Raw genomic sequence first — 16,718 nt, 5'->3', positions numbered from 1 at the left:
TATTATATTCATAGGCCTCTTGGAAGATTAAATTACTTGCGAATTTGGCATGATAATTTTGGCAAAGGCAAATTCAAATCTTGGCTGTTAAACTTTGTAGTCATTCGAGATGTGCAGACTGGTGCTCGCTATGAATTTGTTTGCAACAGATGGTTAGCTGTTGAAAAAGAAGATGGACTGGTATGCTTAGTGTAAACAAATATGTATTTATGTATTAATCAAATGAATTATTTTTCACGTGCTGTATTAAATCATATGCAAGTTTTATATATTTTGAAGGAAGTATTTTTATTATCTCATTTGTAGAAATACTGTTGTATATCTAAAAGTAATGCCAACTTTCCTGATTTTCCATCGTATCTTCTGTCTTCCTTGTAAATCTCCCAATCTAACAGTTTTTTATTCATCTGAATTCAGAGCATCTCTTTCAGAAGTAGATCGAGATGAAATTTTTCTTTTTTAAGTGTAATGGGAAAAAGAAAATGCTATGAAGAAAATTTTGAAAAGAAATTCTTAAAATAAAAAGTGCTAAGTCTATGATATTATCATATCTTGATGAAATTTAAATTTTGCTAATTCCATTTGTCTTTCGCTTGAATTTTATTCTAAAAAAGTAATTTTTCTGGTTAATTTTTATCCAGTCTAAAGTGTTTTAATACATCACAGAGATTTGTAGAACATTTTATGAAGATTTAAGTAACATTTAAGATTTAAATATTGGTATTTTAAAATTTTGCTTTAAATTTGTGAATGATATATCATTAATTTTATCCACATTGTTATATGCTTATGATTAATTTTATTTTCATTGCATTTAAAAACATTTTGGTAATTAAAATGTTTCTTCCCTTAGGCTTATGTTAGTATGAATTTAAAAAAAAACTTCAAAATTAAATTAAAATAACCCCAAACATAGCTTAATATTTAATTCATTATGCTATATTTTAATTTAATATATTTTATAACAAAATCATGTTTTATGATTCAAATTATGCATTTGAATTGAGGTAAAATCTGTTATTTAACCTTACATTTGTATTGAGTCCTTTTGAAGTTATCTCATCAAGCAAAAACCTGCTGGTTTTCCATATTTCAAAATTTGTAACTATGTATCATAATTATGTTCCTTCATAAGACGTGTCAATGAATTGATAAATTTACCATTTAGAAAGTGAAGGACATTTAATGACCTAATATTTCTAAATTTATAATATTTTGTGAATCTATATGCCAAAAAAAGAAAAGAGGAACTCTATTTATTTCAGGGAGGCAAGAGAGTTTTACTTGCAATTTGTACCAACTTAGTATTTTATATTTTTCTTTTGAAATCACCAACAGTATCCCAAATCCAGTTTTTATGTTTTATAGCTATTAATCAACTATTTTTCTGAATTTAATTGTTTGAATTAAAATAGAAGTAATACTTTTGTTAATAGCTGCTTTCATATTGCACAGTATGCTTCTAAGTACTTGATCTCTATCTCTAAACATGTACATTATAAAAAGAATTTAATTTGAAGATATTGAAGGAAAAACTTTGGCTTCTTAAACGTGTTTTATCACATTCTTATTAAATATTTAGATTCATATTTTTGATTTTTAATCAGGAAAATTAATGTTTTATATACAGAAATAAAATATTGCATAGTTTAATTTCAGAACATCTAATATTTGCATCAGAAAGTATGTAATAGAAATCCATTTATGGATTTCTCTTTATAATCTACATTGCCTTCGATATCTTTGGTCAGATATCATATTTTAAAAGTATATATTGATAAAATATTTCTGATAATATCCTCATTTAAAAATATATGTTGATAAAATGCTAGAATGTTTCTAAACATAATAAATGGATGCTGATTTTATAATATATTGAATATGACTGGACGTGACTGCCATGATGCTCGTTTGTTTTGTTTTAATCTGACCTCCTCACCTTTATGTGCTTTGTGTTTGGACAAGTCATTGATGCTGCTCATCTAGATGTGTGCTCTACACTTAAGAGTTTGGACTGTATTGTAAAGAAGTATTGGAGAATCATTGCCTAAGGACCTGATGATCAATGGCCAGGCATTTTATAAATAAAAATAATATATTGAATATATTTATGCATAATAAATTCGATTGGCTTTCCAAAAAGAAGAAAAAAAATTTCCCCCTTACTTAAAACAAGTTTCATTTAAGTGTAATAGAGTGAGTTTTATATGCTTGATTTAAATGCTCTTGGAAAGTTCATACAATTATGAAGTGTAGATTTCATGAGCTGATGATTTGTAGTGCATAAATTTGTAGATTTTTTGTTTGCTTTTATTTTCCAGTTCTTGGTAATAAGTTTATCTACTTCCACATATATATTTTTAGATTGACAGACTGTTACCTGTAGCTGGAAAAGGAGAAGCTACTGAATTCAGTCACCTATTTCATCAGAAAACGCAGAAAAACTTGTCAGATGGTCACCTGTGGTTCTCTATTTTCATGAGACCACCAAAGAGTCGTTTCACAAGGGCTCAACGAGTGACTTGCTGTTTTGCTATGTTGTTTTTATCAATGTTAGTCAATGCTATGTGGTACGGAAGAGTGCCTTCCAAACCTTCTGGATCTGCATTTAGTCTAGGACCACTCTCACTTAGTCCTGAACAGGTACACTTTATGTTTAATTTTAAAATATGAGTGAAATTAAATTTGTTGCCTTCATAAAATATTTATAATACTATACATTCTTAATTAACTATTGGTTATGCCTAGTTATGTAAATTTTTGTGATATTTTGCTATTTTTTTATGTGTGTCATTATGTAATTTTTATTTTACATTACGTTAAAACTTAAACGTATTTTATGTCAGTCACAAAGTATTTCAAAAGTAGAAATATAGTGTCAGTACAATAAACTAATTAGTCCTTAGTTTTCTATCAAAATGTATGTACTTCCTGTTACAGAAATGTTTTAAATGATGCAATTACTCATGCTTTCACATTTTTAAAGTAATTCAGTTTTGTTAAAATTACATATCTTTTATATGTTCCTTTTGTCTCTATACTTTGTAAAACATGAAATACAAAAAATCTAACTTCCATGCAACAAAAATTGGTCAAGAGATTTACATATAATATCTGCAGTTTTCATGTATATTGAGCAGTGCCAAAAAATCAAATTTTATCTTCCTGCTTGAGGATAGTTAAAAATTAATCCAGGTTGTTTTTATTTCTATTTAAGGTCATTCAATATTACTCCTTTGTGATTTAATAATGTGTAACGTTTTTTATTTCATAATTAATAACTGTTTGGTGTTGATTATGGAATGAAATACTAACTTGGCCTAAATTTTCAAACAATGTCACAATAAAAGATTTTTCAAATGTGTGGTTTCTGCATAGTGGTGCTGCAGCTCATAAATCTGCAGGGGCATGAATTTTCATTAAAAGTACATTTGGAGCTTATATTATTAAATATGAGTTCAGTGAAATAGCTACCATGATCACCTGACTTAAATTCATTAGATATTTTCTTTGGGGTGTTTTGAAAAATTAAGTTTATGAAAGGGAATGAACAAGTGTTACAAACTGGCTCAATCATGCATTATGATTGAGCATGTATAACATCAGTTATGATAGAGTTCAAGAACACTTTATTTTACATAAATAATTATGCACAGCAGTTGAGTGTAGACATTTCAAGCAAGTTTTACGCTAGCATCATTCAGTTAGCAGAACCTTTTTAACCTTTACTTTGTCTTAGAATTTCTCATTTTATTTCTTTGTTGCATATAAAGCAAGAGACATAAAATTGGTGAAAGCTTCTGGTTCATAAAGATCTTAAATAACAATGGCATATAACCAGGAAAATTTGGAATTCTATTTCAGCTTGGGATGAATAATAGTTTTTAAGCAGAAGATAAACATTTATAAATAGCTCAAAGAGTACTCAGAGATAAGTCGATATCTTTAACATGCAGTATACATTATAGATCATAAAAATCACTAGCTGAGAAAAGTGGAAAATGATAATCTCTCATTGGTTAATTTAATTGAAGAAAAGTTACAACTTTGAATTGATTTCAGGCTTTAGCATAACCCTAAGTGTATACTTTTGTGCTGGAGGTCAAGTCTAATATTTTGGGAAATTTAAACAAACACTGTAGCTGCAGTATGCCTGAAAACTGCTGTTAGGAATTTAACAATGCATATTTCAAAAACTTAAAACATATGTATTTTTATATATGTATAACTAACTTTGAGTGAATGAGGTTCACATTATTCAATACTTCCTCTTAGTTTAAATAAGCAAATTTAAGTCATAAGTTTAATTATTTGTTTTAAAATGTATTTATTTTATGTACACTTATGCTTAAATGTTTCAAATTTAGTATGAAAATCTAAAAGTGATTATTTCAATTTATATAATAAATGTATGATGCTGTCATGATGCAATTTATGTATTCCTCGTTTTTTTTTTTTTTTTTATAATATTTGGTTTAGCATCAATGATAATGTAGAATTTTTTATTGCGTCTATAAAATTCTTTTGCATGGGTCTAAAACATAGAAATAGTTTTAAAATTAAAATTTTTTCATTTAGATTGGTGTTGGAGTGATGGCTAATTTTATTGTGTTTCCTCCTACTTTTCTGATGATCACTTTATTCAGAAAATCCCGCCTTCGCAAGCTCAGACCATCACATATTACTGAAGCTATAAAAAAGCAGCGTGAGTCTTTATGTACTATACCTATTCTATGTCAGATATGATGTTATTGGTAATTTCATTTAAAGGTATATATCTTTCTAGCTGCTGTTTGATTAAACACTTGAAAATGCTTGATCTGCTTAGCAATGTGTCTTTCTTCTGGGGAGGTTAAATTTAAGGCATTTGACATTAAATTTAACATTACTCATTTATTATTTGCATACTCCTGAAAATGCTTCATAAAGTTTTTCTAAAATTTAAAATATAAGTATTTTTCTCCCTGCACTGTTAAAAAAATAGAAAAGATAAAGGAACGGTATATTAAGAGGAAAATGTTTTACAAGGGACACTCTGAAAGTTTTTAGAATTTGTCTTTAAATAAACAAATATAAAAGTAATTCCAAATATATTTTCTTAATACAGTTTCAAGCTGCTTAAGTACTGCTCCCATTTTTTGTAAAAAAAATTTTTAATGTTTGTTGGTTCACTATTTAGAGCAGCGTTTCCCAACGTAAGGCCCACACCCCACAAGGGGGCAATGCGACTGTTAAGGGGGGCAATTCGAAAATGGACTCTCCAGAGTTTAAGGGTACAAAGGAAGTCAAAAGTTTTCGAAATTATATTTTTTATTCCCCAAAATAAAGAAAATATAAGTGATGCATACGTAAAAAGATTTTAAATTGTGGCGCATTTTAAATATTTTATAAAGAATTTTCGCTGTAGACATGTACATTTAAATGCTTTTAAAGGGCATGTACATTTAAATGCTTTTAAAGGGCATTTAAATAACTGACACATTATGCTTTCCAGACGTTTTTTGCACGTTTCAGCCAACGAATTTTACTTTTTACTGTAGAAATGGCAATCAGTATATTATTTTTTCCTTGAGTGGCAACAGCAGCTGCTTTCAGCTTTGTTTATATTGATCTTATATTTCTTTCTTTCAGCCCTTAGTGAAATGAGGGGTGCAAGCAAGAAAAAAAGTTCTTTGGTATTCGGAGGTATATTTAAAATTTGGTTTCGTACCCAGTCGATAAATGGTCACCTTTTGCCTTTTATGCCAATAATGCCTGACCAACGAATCAATGAAACTCGGTCATCTTGAGACACATTTTAAGATGAAACATAATGCTGATATTAATTCAGATTTGAATTATTTTCACACTTTAATATTACTCTTTTTTTTTCAAAAATTTTTAAGTCTCTACTTACTGCTCATAATGCAACTGTTAATCGTGCTCTTGAGGCTATTTATCAAATTTCGTTACTCATAGCTTAATCTGGGAAAAGCTGTACTATAGGGGAGAATTTAATCAAACCATCAATATCAGCATTTAAAACTGTTCTAGAAAAAGATGACATTAAAGCTATGCCAATAAGTAACAATGAAATGTGTGAGGATATTGAAATACAACTTGTTGAAAAGCTGAAAACAAGAAAATTTTTGATGCAAATGGATGAACGAACTTTGCGAGACAGTGAGACCATACTTGTTACTTATGTAAGATATATTCTTAAAGGGGATTTTGCCGAAGAAATGTTCTTCTGTAAATCATTAGAAAGTACCACTACCTCCAAAGATATTTATAGTAAGCTAAAAAATTACTTAGATATAAAAAATATACCAATAAAAATATAATACATCTTGTACTGCAGATGGTGCTCAAAATAGGATGGTTGAAAAATAAAATAAATCACGGAATTTGAAAAAAGGTTGCTTAAAATTGATAAAAGATGAGAATCCAGAAATACATCTTGTGCATTGTGTTATTCATAAAAACCTGGTTAAAGTGTATGAATGTTATAAGAGCTAGGGCCAAATGTGAATATCTTTTCAAGTTATTTTATGAAGAACAAAATGAAGACTATATGAGACTTTTACTTCACACTGAAGTAAGAAGGCTGTCGAAAGGGAACTGCATGGAAAGATTTACGGAACTATTTGATACTCTTAGTCATTTTTTAAGTGATGAACCTGAAATGAGAAATTCGTTAACAGATGATAACAAGCCATTTGTGAGTTATTTAGCCGATATCTGTGAAAAATTAAATATATTAAATAAACAACTTCAAGGAGCAAATAAAACTTATGTCGATGCAAAAGCAAAGATATTCGGTTTCATTATCTTTGTTGAATTAAGTCAGGCATATACTATTTACCACAAAAATTTTGAAAAGTTTCATTGGCTCTAAAAGTGTGACGTGACGGATACCGCTATATTTGTTATTGTCGATCATCTGAAAAATTTATCGGTTGATTTTATTACTGAAATAAAATTGATTTCCCAACTTGGATGATGCAGCCAATGCTAGTGGATTTGGCTGATATTTCAAATATGCAGTAAAAAGAAGATCTTGCAGAAATGCAAAATGATGAGTCAATTAAATCTTTATAAAATCTCTTTGCAGCAAATATCAAGCGCAAGGAACACACTAAATTTAAATAATACAAATTACTAATACTTAAAATAATATTTAAAAAAAACTTTCACTAAAATGAGTTTGTTCTTGAATTTCAGTTTTCCATGTTTTGAAAGTTCACTTACTTTATTTGCTCACAAAATTCATAGTCATTTCTTCCTAAAAGCTATCATTCAAGTTTCTTTCGTGAACATTTCAATTTTTAAATATTAAAAATTTTGCATATGCTAGGGGAAGCTTAATAATTTTAGAGAGGATTAAGTGGGGCATAGCATAAAAAAGGTTGGGAAACACTGATTTAGAGTATCTAAATAATTTGTTTTTAAGTTAACTGATTGTCTTCTTTTAATATATGCTTTATGGACATGATGGTTTGAACATCTCAGGCAGTGGCTTGGCCAGTAATCTGAATCTTACGAGATTAAGAAATAATACCATCCCACAGATCCAAAAGTCATTTTGCATCTGGAATATTGATTTCTCCCAGATTCATTGAAATAATATAAACTGTGGCTTAAGAAGGAGGAAATTTTGCAAAAACAAGCACAAACATTTAAGACACTTGTTCACTTAGTTCTACGTTAAAGGCATAAAGGATCATGATATGAAAATGTGAGAACTGAGTTCCACAGTATTTTGCAATTAAATGTCAACTAGACAAAATCAAAATGGTCAAACAGTGTTTTCCAAGTATAGCTGTTAGTAAGTTCTTTGTACATCACACTACTGAATGTATTTTTGGCATTAAACATAAAGTATTTTGAATAGTAGGTGTTTTATATACAGGATCCTCAAAACTTTGAAATTTATTTATATAATAAAAAAATGCTTTTAGCATAGAATTGCCTCAAGTTTTGATTGTAAGTAGTGTAGACTTCTTTTCATATTTAGGTCATGATTGAAAAGATTATCAGTTGTTCTTTCTCTTCATAAATATATAATATAATATATTTATAGTATTGTTACTTGATATTTGTAGCAATGCAACAAAGACTTCCACGAATAAGAGTAAATTTAGTTTCAGTTTTACAGTAAGTCTGTTTTTTATGTTTTTAAATTCAGTTACTCTACTTTCTAGTAGGAAAAATACACATTGTGAAACAAAATAAAAAGAATTCAGAAGTTTTCTTCAGAATTGCAGTGCTCATGCTTAGAAACAATCTGCAGTGAAAGAGTAAATGAAATAGACAATACTTTTTTGCTGATGCATGTAATATTATTGACTTTTATCTTTTATTATAAATTTATTATTTTATGTCAATGTATTTTGAACTTATGATACCTATCTCCTTGTATGATGTATAAATTTTAGTCAATTACATATTTTCTTTCTCAAGTTAATGTTCTGTTATAAATTATTTTCATGCAATTTTTATTCTTTGGTAAAGTGTATCAAATTATTTTTTAAAAAAATCTCTTTTTATAGAGGCATCAAAGAAAAAGCTTTCTACATTTTCTCGGCCTAGTTCAGCTCATTCAGGAACAACACTTATACTTGATGACATTTCTCAAGATGATGAATCCCGTAGAGAAAATCGACGTACAAATCAGAAAAAAAAGAAGAAGTTCCTTTTCCCATGGTGGTGTCGTATCATTGCTTGGATATTGGCCATTGCGAGTATTGTAGTGTCTTGCTTCTTCCTTTGGGCTTATGGTGTCCAGTTTGGAGATGAGAAAACAAAGAAATGGATTACATCACTCTTGATTTCATTTTTCAGTTCAATATTAATAACCCAGCCTATAAAGGTAAAATTTACATCTTTACGTTTTGTGCTTTTTTTTGCAAAAGTTTTTCAGGTGAATACAAATCTTTTGTGAATCTTCAAGTGGTGAAGTGAATCATCTTCTGTATAAATTTGTGTACAGTTCTATAATTTGAAAACTAATTTTTTAGGTGTTCCTGTTAGCCATGTTTTTCTCTGCCATTTTCAAAACTGTTGATACAGATGATGAGGATGAAGAAGATGAAGAGCCACCTGAACTTGCTTCAGATGAAGAGTGGCTACATAAAGGTTTATAATTATTTTTTAAATTAAAAATTTCTGCCAGCTGTTATACCAATAATATTTATTATGCAGTAAAAGTAAACAATAATGGGTAAATGTGACATTAATGAAATAAGACCGCTGCTTTGACAAAGTCTATTAACGAGAGGGCTCTTGTTGCCATTTAAATAAGGAAGTACTTTTTGTACTTTTGATACCAAATATATTTCTTTTTGCATTATTTTTTACAATTTTCAATATTCAAAAGTATGGAAAATTACAAAAGTTATCCTAAATTTGTTAAAAAATCTTTGTAGATAAAAGTTATTGAAAGCTGATAATTTATAAAATTCATCTTATATGTCTGAGTGCATATTATATAATTTCATAAAGTTTTCTGGAGTTACTCTCAATGCTGAAATTGTTAAAAAATAAGATTTTTAAGACCTTTTTTTAAAAAAAAATTAAATAAGGGAAGACATTTTCCAAATTAAATAAGTATGGAAAATTTATTTTAAAAATTAAAATAAATTTTAAAAATTAAATAAGTATGGAAAATTACAAAAGTTATTCTAAATTTGTTACACAGACATTCAATTATAATCCCTTTGCATTATTTTTTTGAATATTCAAAAGTATGCAAAATTACAAAAGTTATCCTAAATTTGTTAAAAAAATCTCTGTAGATAAAAGTTATTAAAGCTGATAATTTATAAAATTCATCTTATATGTCTGAGTGCATATTATATAATTTCATAAAGTTCTCTAGAGTTACTCTCAGTGCTGAAATTGTTAAAAATAAGATTTTTAAGACCTTAAAAATTAAATTTGAAAAAAACTTGAAAATTAAATTTGAAAATTTTATTTTTTAAAAAATTAAACTTTAAAATTAAATTTTAAAATTCAGAGATGAAAAGACAAATTATTGAAAAAGAAATTAATGATACAAAGCAGATGGAAATTCTTTTTCAAAGGGACGTTGTTGAAGATATTAACAAATTAGCAGATGATCCAGAGACTAGGAAGAACATTAATTTGTTTAATAGAAGAAATACAGTTAAAAAATTAAATAAAGTCTAATTAGTCACTTCCTAGAGAAGGAAGTGACTAAAATAATCAGGATAAAATTCAGATTAAGAAGATGCAAATATTTTTATGGCTGTTTGGCATTTTTTATTGTATTACAATTCTAATATCTTTTTTAAACTAATGTTATAAATTATATGTGTAATTATCTGCTAGTTTAAATTGAAAAATTTTATCAGAATATGATTTTAATAGTGCTTTTTTTTAACAAATATTTAAAAAATAAAAGAAATTTTAATGCTGATCATGTAAATTTTTAAAATATATTTGACTACCATTATAAATGTTTAAAACATAAATGGTTAAAGAAATTTTATATATAATTAAGTGTTAACTATTTGAAAACTTGAAGAGTTGGTCTTGTTCTCAAACTTGTCTTTGCTAAACTTGTTTTGTATTAATTAATGCATCCTAGATTTATTCTTAGAATAATAATATTGCATAAGTAATTGCTTTTATTTAGTTAGTTCTATTTATTGATAAGTTCTTAATTTTCTTTGATGATGAGCCTTAAAAGTCCTTAATTTTCATTAAAAATATGTACAAACCTTGCATATAGATTTCCAAATTCTACATTTAATATTAAATGAGGCATGCGAATAGATTTAATTTGATGGAAGGGAAAGAAAAAAAAGTTATTTTTTGTAAAGTTACTTTTAAAGTATGAAAAGCTTCTGATAATCATTTAGAAAATTTTTTTAAATCTTTATTAAAATAGCACTTATGATAATATGCGCCATAAATAACTACAGAACCAAGTATGCCTTGCATTATATTATTATGTTAATTTTTTAAAACTGAATGGGTCATACTAATGTAATTTGTTATGCCATTATTATGTATATGCATTTGTATTGATTTATGAATCACTGAAATGCAGAAGAAAATATAATAAAAAATTCATTTTTAGAACCAGAAACTAGAGAAGATAAGCGTAAACTTTTGTATAAACCTGCTGATATGGCAAAAATGGAAAGAGCAAAATTAGAAAGACTGAAAGAATTACAGATGACAGCTATCTTAAAAGAAATTATATCATATGCTTTCTTCATTTGGATTCTTACAATTCTGAGTTATGGAAACAGAGATCCGAGTGCCTTTTATTTGAGACAAAATCTAAGAGATACATTTATTCAAGAAGGAAGTTCAAGCAATGACTTCATGGCGGTATGTACATTTTTATTCTTAGTTTGTAGTACTAATTAGTATTTTAATACAAATATTCACATTCAGCTTCATTCTGATACCTGCTTCCTTTTTTGTGCATAAATTATTAACTATTATGATACTGAAAAATTGTTTGTTAACTTGTGAGTTTTAGTGTTATAGCAAAATTCACAAGATTGTTGAAATTTCTTTTTTATAATTCATAATCGAAAGTCGGTCTTCCTGCCATTTTCGAAAGCAATTACTGTAAAATTCCAATAATTTATGAGTGTCTGCACTTCAGGTTCATTTTTGTATGAATAACCAAAATTTTGATTTACAGAAAATTCAGTTCATTCAAAATTAATGTTTCTTAAATGTGTATGTAAATACATTTCTAAATAAAATATAAATTATAAAAATATAAATATATTTTAATGCTGCAGACAATAATTAAACCTTATTCCAAGTTGATGCTAGTCATGTTTGCATTTAAAAATTAATATTTAAGTTCACAGAGAAAATAAAATTCGTTAAAAATTGTGTCAACACTCTCTGTATTTTCCCATGTTTAAGAAAGAATATTTTTTAATTCATTTTTATTCGAAAATTTATGTTTTCTAACTTCTTGATGCAAAAAATGCCACAAATTCTCAGTCGGATTGAGATCAGGTGATCGGGTGTTTAGTCTTTGGGGACTCAATTATTACCTGTATACTGGGAAGTATCATCAGATTGTATCACTTGATGCACGATTATTTAGACATTCTAAACCAGATATGCCTCTAAATGTATATCTGCATCTTTTGTGGTTGATGATACAGGAAAAAAATAGCATTTTTGAGAGATATACGAACATTAAGTTCTATAAATATATGAGTCAAATAATGGAAACTTTCAAATATTATAGATGCATAGGGATAAAATTTTGTATATTCTTAGTAGTTCTATAGCAGAATTTTTGTATATTTCTAAAGAGATAAGTTTTTGAAATCATGAGTGATAGTTAATTTGAAATCAGGTTCATAATTATAAAGTTATGTAGATTAGGTTAATTGATTAAGGCAAAGCAGCTGGAGCTTTATCTGACTATGGGAAGGATGTTGCCATGGATTGTTGAATTCAATGAAATTTCAAGGGATTATTAAATATATGTTGTATAATGTCATAGTATATATGTTATATAATGTCATGTAGAATGTTAAGAGAAGAAAGAGAAATGAATTTGTATACTTTTCAATGCAATGAAACATTAGTCCAAATCATACATGTCTATGTGTGCTTATGGTTAGACTGCTTTGAGAACATGATATTGCATGCATTAGTGCTGCTGTACTTCATTATTCTATAGCCCATTTTTGCTTAGTAAGCATTTATTAATTTCAAAAATGTTTATTAGTCCAAAGGGGCAATTTGCTCAGAAGGGCTATGGAATTCGTTTTGGCATTTTGCCTTGGTTCACGATGTCGTTTCACTTTTCAAATTATTGCCACCAAATATTAGAGCCCTGCATTATATTTAAAGAAATTAAATAATGAAGAATTTGCGTAAATGTATATGTATGTTTCTCGCATCGTAATAAAATAACAGTACTTAGAGCCATCTAATTTTAAATAACGTATGTTTCCACCCCAATATGGGCATCTGGAAGCCCAAATTTGGAATCTGGAATTTGTTTTATTATCGATTTCTTATTTTGTAACAGTATTTTTTTATTTGTAACAAATTTTTGATTAACAAAGTCAATGATTCCAAAGCGAGCAATGGCAACACCGTACCAAGAAAAAAAAAAAAAAAAAGGTTTTATCTTTAGGGCAGGAGACTGTGTATAAAAAATTCTAAAGATGTGCTCATTTTAAAATTATTTCGCCATATTGCTGTTGAACTGAATTTTATGGTTCAAGTGTGCAGAACATTATATTTAATAAATTAAGGTAACACAAAAAACTTTAAAAAAGCACTCTTTTGGGCATAATGCAAGATTTGAAAGCTTTCAGATTTTATTTATTTATTTTTGCCCTTTATCTTTTTTTTAAACATCTGAGTTTCTGGTAGCTTACTTTGTAGGAGTGATATGCTTAAAATTCTGTTAGTAGCTATAGATGATATATTACTGTTTTTTTCCTCTTCCGCTCTTTTTTGGCGCAGATTACTACTACAGCTGACTTCTACAAATGGACTCGGGAAATTCTTATACCTGAGTTAATTGTTGGCAAATGGTATAATGGGGATCAGCCTTTTGGTCTTCGTGGTTTTCTAAATGATAGAGTTAACAGAATCATGGGATATGGCATGCTAAGACAAGTCCGCATCAAAGAAAGTAAGAATTAACATATAATTATAGGAATTTTGGCTTTACAATATAAATTTTTAAGTATAATTTTTTTAAAAATTCCTAAGTATTTAATAATATAAATTTATTTAATAATATAAATTTACAATATTCATGGTCCAAAGTAAAAAACAAATGTGTACTGCAATTCAATTAATCATCCTAAGAGATTTTGATGAAATTACTGAAAAAAAAACTAAAGTAATTAAAAAATGAGTTTGCATTAAGTAGAACAGTGCTTCTTCTTTTTCTTGTTAGTATTTAAGGTACTTAGTATTATCTCATCTGTTGATGGAAATTTCAGCAACAGTCACCAGTTGCCAATCATTACTGCAGAATTCTAAAGTGGTCATCCATCTACTTAGCTAATTGCATTGCTTGGCTAGTTGATGGGATAATAAATAAGTACCATATTTATTTTGAAAGAATCTCTTAAATAACAGAAATTTCTAAGTAGATTTTTTTTATTTAGCTTTTCATCTTGAAATTCTATCTTATTTTTATAAAAATATGTGTTCCCTTTTTTTATAACATTTAATTTGGAAATGTCTTAAAAGTATTATATGATCAGTCATATCACTGAGAAAAAGATTTATACAAATGATGCTTAAGCATGATTTATAATATAAGTTTTAAGTTTGTATTTATATAGGTCTGCATGTTTAGGTAAAATGAACTGTTTAATGTTAGAAAATGTTTTTTTTTTTTTTTTATGTATGAATAATATGTTTAGTAAATTCATTTAATGTAAGAAAAATGCTTGATAAGTATGTCTAATAAAAGACTGCATAGTTTATGTAAGATTAATAAATGGTAGATTTTCTTCTGAAAAAAATGTTTTCTATTGAAATTGCAAATCAAAAATTCCTTATATGTAACATACAGGTTGCTTGCAACATAGCATAAAAGATCGATTTTTATATCCTAAGACTGAAACATTAAAAATAACCATGCAATTTTGAAATACAGCAATATAAAGGTCTTAAAAGAGAAGATAACACTGGAAGAAAAGTTTGTTTGAAGAGTTTCAAGCTTAATGATAATAAGTCAAAAGAAGAGGAAAAATGAAAACATTTGAGTAAATTAAAAGCTAAAGAAAAAACTACTGTTGTGGATTTTGAAGAGAGGTATTGCAAAGGAATCTGGAAAGATTTAAAAGGTATATTAGAACTAAACCGAATCTTGTGAAACAATAGTTAATAGAAAATTAAATGGAATTCTAAATGCAATGTGGTAATATCTAATTCTACCCATAATGTTTTATTCTTGCAAATTATGACCAAAATTAAGAACGAACTTGAAAGGTTTTAAAGGTAGTGCAGATAGATATTTCTTAAACTGTTACCGTATAAAATCTTATTCATCTAAAGATCTTAATTAAACATGTAAGTAATATATATAAAAAGAAAAAAGGCTTTGGAATTTGTTATTTTGCAGCAAAGGCCATGAAATATATTTTGAAAAAAAATTATATTACTAAAATTTCTGCTATTATTAGAACAAATTTTGAAAAATATTCATAAATGCAGTAAAAAGTGTTTATTAGCTCTTTTGATGATATGTCACCTTGCATTTGTAAGAATAAATCTTTGAAAGAAAATATTGTTATGTTCAGCTTTTATTATTGCATGAAAAATATTTGAACAGTAGTTTTATTTGAAACATAATTTGATGATATTATCAAAATAACATCATTCTCCCAAAATTCATAATATTCCTGGAAGCATTGGGAGAATTTCTCTTTTGATATTTTTCATTGATTGGTTGTCTCATCATTTTGGATAGCTTGAATTATCTATGAAAGTTTAATCCCTAGAAACTGGTAAGAAAGAAATGAAGAGATGGAGAATGAGAAAAAGGATGAATTATGTGATGTAGTTGTGGCAAGACAGGGATCTGATTCTAATGAAAGAAGCCCATGCATCTGTTCTGAAGCTTTCTTTGCTCAAAATGTGGCATTGAGTTGAATACTCAGATGATGCTTTAACACCAGTCAGTACCAGACAGTAAATTATTCTGTCTTCATGATGTGCTTTTTCACTTCACTATGTTACCGTTTTATACATTTCTGCTAGAGAGAGAGAGCAGATGCTATCTAACATTCAAATTATAATACTGCAAGTTTCACTTGCATAACATGACCCTTTCATAAACTTTTTAAATAAATGAGTATTTCTCTAGAATATCAATTAAAAACAAAAATTTTAGATTTTTATATGCTTACAAAATTTGTTTTATAAATTCTGTTTTATATTTAATATTTACTTGTCTGAAAGAAATTATCCAGGAAGTAAAAATCCAGTAAATAAATGGTTGATATAATATTTTTAATTAAAAAAAAATGCCTCTTAGCCTATTATAATTTACTATTTAAAGTACCTTGAACCAATAATTTTTTTCCCTCTTAACCTATTATAATTTAATATTTAAAGTGCCTTGAACCAATAAATTCCAAGGAAATTTTACAGGAATCTTATTTATAGGCAGATGAAGCATTAGCATACGATGTTTAAATATATCTTGTGTTTCTAACCCTAGGATTTAAATAGTTCCTAAGTGCATTTACATAAATTATGTTTATGCAAATTCTGCACCATTGGCATTGATAGAAAGAAAGACTGAGAACTTCTTTTTTATCAATAGCAGTGTCACAGAATTAGCATGTATAGTTATTGTAATTATTTCATGATAAATATATGTGTTTTGTGTTCATATTAAATTTCCATTTGTGATCCTTGTTTTATTTATAAAAAGTAGGGATTAATGCAAAAATATGCAGCAATGTCTAGTCGATAGCTCAAACAAGAAACAATATTTTTAATACCACATTTACTCATGTATTTTTCTTTATCCTACTAAATTTAATGTTTAAAATCAAGGAGGGGAAAAATATGTGGTGTATATTATTTTTAAAGAGATGGCTTAATTGTTAAGCCCAGCACATTAAAAAGTGCATATAAAGCCACACTAATATTATTGCATTATGTATTTCAGAGGATTTTTCAGTTTCAATAATATTCTTTTTTACGTACATAAAATATTTCCTATTTGTGCGCATGTTTTA

General features: G+C 27.5%; 1 protein-coding gene across 1 annotated transcript in view; it reads left to right on the top strand.

The window, feature by feature from the left end:
- Positions 1-16,718, top strand: part of LOC118193624 (uncharacterized) — a 188,019-nt gene that overhangs the window by 167,536 nt on the left and 3,765 nt on the right. The window contains exons 36-42 of the mRNA XM_085823169.1: positions 15-180; positions 2,365-2,643; positions 4,579-4,705; positions 8,532-8,851; positions 9,000-9,117; positions 11,087-11,343; positions 13,471-13,642. Coding sequence (XP_085679295.1) covers positions 15-180; positions 2,365-2,643; positions 4,579-4,705; positions 8,532-8,851; positions 9,000-9,117; positions 11,087-11,343; positions 13,471-13,642 — 1,439 coding nt within the window. The remainder of the gene's footprint in view (positions 1-14; positions 181-2,364; positions 2,644-4,578; positions 4,706-8,531; positions 8,852-8,999; positions 9,118-11,086; positions 11,344-13,470; positions 13,643-16,718) is intronic.

The sequence above is a fragment of the Stegodyphus dumicola genome, chromosome 9 (genome assembly GCF_044657685.1).
Source record: "Stegodyphus dumicola isolate Sdum_Otavi_A_Nest chromosome 9, ASM4465768v1".
In the NCBI taxonomy this organism is placed as follows: domain Eukaryota; kingdom Metazoa; phylum Arthropoda; class Arachnida; order Araneae; family Eresidae; genus Stegodyphus; species Stegodyphus dumicola.
This window is presented reverse-complemented; position numbering and strand designations above follow the sequence as displayed.